At 38.7% G+C, this 6,000-nt stretch overlaps 1 protein-coding gene across 1 annotated transcript in view; it reads right to left on the bottom strand.

Moving 5' to 3' along the window:
* Nucleotides 1-6,000, bottom strand: part of dcc (DCC netrin 1 receptor) — a 232,478-nt gene that overhangs the window by 114,061 nt on the left and 112,417 nt on the right. Inside the window, exon 7 of the mRNA XM_031855714.1 lies at nt 3,234-3,354. Within this exon, the coding sequence (XP_031711574.1) occupies nt 3,234-3,354 (121 nt within the window). The remainder of the gene's footprint in view (nt 1-3,233; nt 3,355-6,000) is intronic.

Raw genomic sequence — 6,000 nt, forward strand, 5'->3', positions numbered from 1 at the left:
TATGTTGGAGAGATTTTAAGTACGCAAGTATGATAGTGTGTGTGTGTGTGTGTGTATGTGTGTGTATATGTGTATGTGTGGGGGGGGCGAGGGATTTTCTGGCTGAGTGTGTGTGAAGAGTCACTTCAAGTATCAAGAGGCCTGGCATCATCAAGGGTAACAAGGTGGTATGCTGACAATCACACACACACACACACACACACACCCACACGCACACCCCCCCGCCGTGATTTCTCGTGGGAATGTCTGATTGGCCGCTGCTAGCCTGCTGGGATGCTCGGTTCCCGTGGCGATAGTAACCAAGCGATAACACCAACCATCTGACCCTCTTAATGTATCTGCGTGTGTGTTGCCATCTGTGCCACTGGCTCAGGGGAGAAGGCAACACACTGAACAGTGATTAAAGGGGAGACAGAGAGAGAAGGAAATAAATAAATAAAGAAGAAATGAGAGAGAAAGAAAGAAAGGAGAGAAAGAAAGACAGATAGAGAAAGAAATGGGAGAGAAAGAAAGAAAGGGAGAAAAAGAGAGAGAGAGAAAGAAGGAGAGAAAGAAGAGAGAGAAAGACAGGAGAGACAAAAGAGAAGGAGCGAAAGAAAGACCAGGTTTGATTAAAATGTTTAGGTGACAGAAGTTCTATGTATATTGATGCTAACAAGGACATCAGCCAGTCAGTTAGCTGTCTAGTGCATTAGTTGGCTGGTTAGTGAGTTAGGTGGTTGGTCAGTTACTTTTTTTAGTCGGTAAGCAACACAGTGAGTTAGCTAGTCACTTAGCTTAGACGCATGATTGTCAGCCAGGTAGCTAAATAGTATGTCATGTATCCAAAGAGTTCCTCTTTTCAACAGAACCACTGATTGGCTCGTCTTCGTCATGTTTCACAATAAAAGCATATCAGAGAGGGGAAGAGATTCAGCCCCCTCAAACTGCTGGGAGGCTCTTAATGTGAAAGAGGTGAAGGAAGTGGTGATTTTGCACCGACAGAAAACAGCAACAACGATATTATTGTCTACGGATATCACTGAATATGAATCACCTGGGTTTCACATGAACAGGGTCCTCCAGGATCACAGCCATAATAATCTACAGTGTGAATAGAACTGTAATCAATGTCTCTTGCCCTTTTTTTATCTTCGCACACACACACACACACACACAGCTGTTGGTCCATTTAGATGCAGAGTGATTCTATCGCGCTGACTCAGATGTTCTGCAAACTGGCTGAGCACGTCTGTGTGTGTGAGTGTGTGTGTGTGTGTGTGTGTGTGTGTGTGTGTCAGATGGTGGTAACTGCTGGCAGACCACATGACTAACTGAATTGTAACCCAAACACAAACAACAACACAACACAACAAACAAACAGCCAAATCCAGACTCCGGCTGTCCTCAGTCGGACTGAAACATCAGAACGGAGCACTTCCTCCTCGGTGAATCACGGCTTGATGGTAGAGCTCAAGTACATTTTGTGATGTCATTCAAGTATGGAAGCACATGACACAATGTCGAACTGTCCTCATTTGTCCTTTGTCACTTTCTCTTTTCTCTTTTATTCAGCGTGTTCGAGACGGTTTCTGTGCATTGGCCTCTATCGTAGCGACCAGGTGGCCGTTAATTGGCACACATGCCAAGAGGAAGTTACAAAAATGGCAAGACAAGCGCAGACAAAAAATGCTAACAGCAACAAGCGGCGAAACTCGGAGCGGACAAAGCTCGTTCCAAAGTAGATCTGGGGTTGTGTTTTCACACAAATCAAATCCTACTCATTGTGCCTTTAACTTGTGATTATTATCACTTTGTTGACTCGTAATCATTACCTCCATCACTGATAACCTTTAATTCAATAACACCAAATTACGACTTCAATAACTGGTATTATGAAATACGAAACTTAACTATTAATTATCTCTTAATAAACTCTTAGCTATGACTTCAAAAACACATAATTACGAACTCAATAACTCATACTAATGACTTACAGAACTTAACTCCTAATTATCACTTAATTAACTCCTAATTATCACTTCAATAACACATAATGTAATAATAATAATAACTCGTATGACTTGCAAAACTCGTATTGTAACCTTCATAATAGAACTCGTGTCTTCCGTAACAATCTTGCCTTGTTCTATTATTAATATTATTATTTTATTTTACGAAATTGTTTATTTTATTTATTTATTTCTTAGTTTATTTTTATAGTATCGCTTGCTTTCATTGTTTCATCTATTGTACTGTGTTATCAGGGTTTACCTTCGTCTGTGTGGCTTTGTTGGGCCTCAGGAGCGTTCTGTTGTTTTGTTGCTTTCTTTTTTTTGCTTTGTCTGTCAAAGTACTTTGTAAACTTTGTTTTAAAAGGGATATGTAAATACAGTTGTTATTATTATTATAATTATTATTATTAAGATCTGTAAGCTCATATTTCCTCAAATCATGGATTATTATTATTAATTATAATTATGACATACATATGTCATGATTAAACAGTGCACATTTGTGCAAACACAATGGTAATTAATGCTCATTTTCAATACTTCTTTTGCTATTTAAATAATTTGTGCAACAAAATGATGAATTTGTGCCACTAGATGTTTTTCTTTTCTTTCCAGTATTCCTCATTAGAGGACAGTAAATGTTTGTCCTTTGATGAATCCAATCTCCTTCAGTGGTATATCTTTTGTTAGTTTTAAAATAACAAGCCAGATTGCTCTCATTATGGTCTGATTGCACATGTGAATTGCACTATAAGCATTACAATCCAATAGGAAAATATTCAAAACCTACTTTGCTGTCAGAACAATGTTCTATTTGAACTTCTGAATGTAATAGGAAGTTCATCACAGTGTCAGACACTGTCACAGTTATGCAGAATCAAGCAGGACGGAGTTTATACTCTGCTCATGTTCTGGATTTCACATTAAATGTAAACAAGAATTTATTGATTTACAAGACTTACTACAGCAACACGACATGAGAATTAAACTGCCCCAGAGAGCTGCAAATTAAGATGTGCAGATGCAATGTCACAGGACATATAGCGAGCCCGGAGAGGAAATGATGTCACGACAGGGACAGGAATGGAGACAACAGGTGACGATAGCAGGTTGTTGTTTTTTTTTTTATCAATGAGAGGTGACAGGGACACCACATGTATCAGCTGAGTGTGTGTGTGTGTGTGTGTGTGTGTGTGTGTGTGTGTGTGTGTGTGTGTGTGTGTGTGTGTGTGTTCCTACCTGGCTCTCGGATAAGCAGCTGAGCCATCGCCTGCGAGCTGCCGGCTGAGTTTTCAGCTATACACTGATAAAATCCTTCATCCGACTTCACCAAACCCAAAATCTGCAGGTTACTGCCATCCTGAATAACAGACACATTCAACATGTCAATAAAGGCTTTGAAACATATATCCCAAAGCCTGGCTTAGACCGTTAAACAAACAACACACAACACATTTGATAAAAACCATCACAAAAAAACGGGAAGAGAGTGAGGGGATGAGTGGGCATGTGGGTGGGTTAATCCGATCCTGTGGGGACTAAAATCTTATCACACATTCACAATGTGGGACCTTGCCTTTTTTTGGGACAAAATTAGGACAATTTTACGTATATCTAAATCTTGACATTTGAGAGTAAAGACTTGGTTTAATGTTAGGGTGAGGTTAGATTTAGGTCAGGGTAAGGGTTTGGTAGGGGTTAAGGGAAGGGTTAGGTTAAATCTCCAAGACATGAATGTAAATCAATGTAGTGTCCCCAAAAGTGACAAAACCACAACTGTGTGTGTGTGTGTGTGTGTGTGTGTGTGTGTGTGTGTGTGTGTGTGTGTGTGTGTTATCTCTTTATAGCAGATTATGGGATAACGGATTAGAATTGATATCCAGATTATTGTATTTTGTCATAATGTCAGATTAAGAGTCATATACACACCACTCTAATGCTCTTCCTTTCTCTGTCTAACAAACATACTATTATTATTTATTATTTCATTCAGATCGCATCTGCTTTGGATCACAGTTAAGTTAGGGTTGGGAATGTTCTTCTAAATCGTTTGTTTTGTCATATTTGAAATTAAAAATTCTCATGACATGCCGACATCAATCAATATACCCATTGCTCTGACAAAAAAAGAAAAAGGTATCTGGAATCTGTGGCCGTCGCAGGACTGTAATAAGCCCGTTCATTGTGACCATTTTTGGGGAGTGGCTTTGAAGGGAGGACTGAAGGAACAGGCTGTCAGTGTTCCTGACTTGGCAACTTGGCAAAAGAGTTGGCAACACTAGACTGTGTTTTTCAATGTTTAAAATCCAGCTTGTTATTACTGGTTTCTTCAATGTGAGCATTGTGTGGCCAGCTTTAAGGTACTGTCAATGAAATAAACACATCCTACAGAGGTTTCACATTGAAAGTCTGTAGGTTTGGAACCTAATGATGGCTGCTTACTGAGATGCTATTTTTTTGTTGTCTTTTTGTTCCTTTGTTATATTTGCTAACTCACTGGAAAGCATCATTTTGTGTACACTTTTAATTTGATATATGTACCCTTTCCTCTTTTGAAGCTCTAACGTGTCATTTTTGAAAAATGTTTATTTATTTATTACACATGGACTTGTAGATTGTTTATAATCGATGCAACTATTATTCAATGATCTTAAATATTGAACTTAAAAAGTGTAGATAGCATAACCGCTATCAAAAAATAAATAAAAACATTAAGCAAATTAGAAAACAGTATTTGTGTTGAAAGAGAAACTTGTGAGGTGATTGGCAATGATGGTATTAGAGCTGTAGAAAGGGCTATAAACTAAATGTATCAAGATACAACAAATAAGCACGGAGTGTTGAGTTTGAGTTATCAGCTATCAGCATCAAAAACAAACTGATAACAATAATAATGATTTATAAAAAAATGTAATGTTTTATTTACGTTGCTATATTTACAGTGGGTACGGAAAGTATTCAGACCCCTTTAAATTTTTCACTCTTTGTTTCATTGCAGCCATTTGCTAAAATTAAAAAAGTTCATTTTATTTCTCATTAATGTACACTCAGCACCCCATCTTGACAGAAAATCTTGACAGAAATTTTTGCAAATTTATTAAAAAAGAAAAACTGAAATATCACATGGTCATAAGTATTCAGACCCTTTGCTGTGACACTCATATTTAACTCACATGCTGTCCATTTCTTCTGATCCTCTGAGATGGTTCTACTCCTTCATCAAAGTCCAGCTGTGTTTAATTAAACTGATTGGACTTGATTAGGAAAGGCACACACCTGTCTATATAAGACCTTACAGCTCACAGTGCATGTCAGAGCAAATGAGAATCATGAGGTCGAAGGAACTGCCCAAGGAGCTCAGAGACAGAATTGTGGCAAGGCACAGATCTGGCCAAGGTTACAAAATAATTTCTGCAGCACTCAAGGTTCCTAAGAGCACTGTGGCCTCCATAATCCTCAAATGGAAGAAGTTTGGGACGACCAGAACTCTTCCTAGACCTGGCCGTCCAGCCAAACTGAGCAATCGTGGAAGAAGAGCCTTGGTGAGAGAGGTAAAGAATAACCCAAAGATCACTGTGGCTGAGCTCCAGAGATGCAGTAGGGAGATGGGAGAAAGTTCCACAAAGTCAACTATCACTGCAGCCCTCCACCAGTCGGGGCTTTATGGCAGAGTGGCCCGACGGAAGCCTCTCCTCAGTGCAAGACATATGAAAGCCCGTATAGACTTTGCCAAAAAACACATGAAGGACTCCCAGACTATGAGACAAGATGGGGTGCTGAGTGTACATTAATGAGAAATAAAATGAACTTTTTTGATTTTAGCAAATGGCTGCAATGAAACAGAGTGAAAAATTTAAAGGGGTCTGAATACTTTCCGTACCCACTATATATATATATACAGTTGTGTGAAAAAGTGTTTCCCCCCTTCCTGATTTCTTATTTTTTTGCATGTTTGTCACACTTAAATGTTTCAGATCATCAAACAAATTTAAATATTAGACAAAGA

This window comes from Anarrhichthys ocellatus, unplaced genomic scaffold (assembly GCF_004355925.1).
Source record: "Anarrhichthys ocellatus isolate YVR2014 unplaced genomic scaffold, GSC_Weel_1.0 scaffold16, whole genome shotgun sequence".
In the NCBI taxonomy this organism is placed as follows: domain Eukaryota; kingdom Metazoa; phylum Chordata; class Actinopteri; order Perciformes; family Anarhichadidae; genus Anarrhichthys; species Anarrhichthys ocellatus.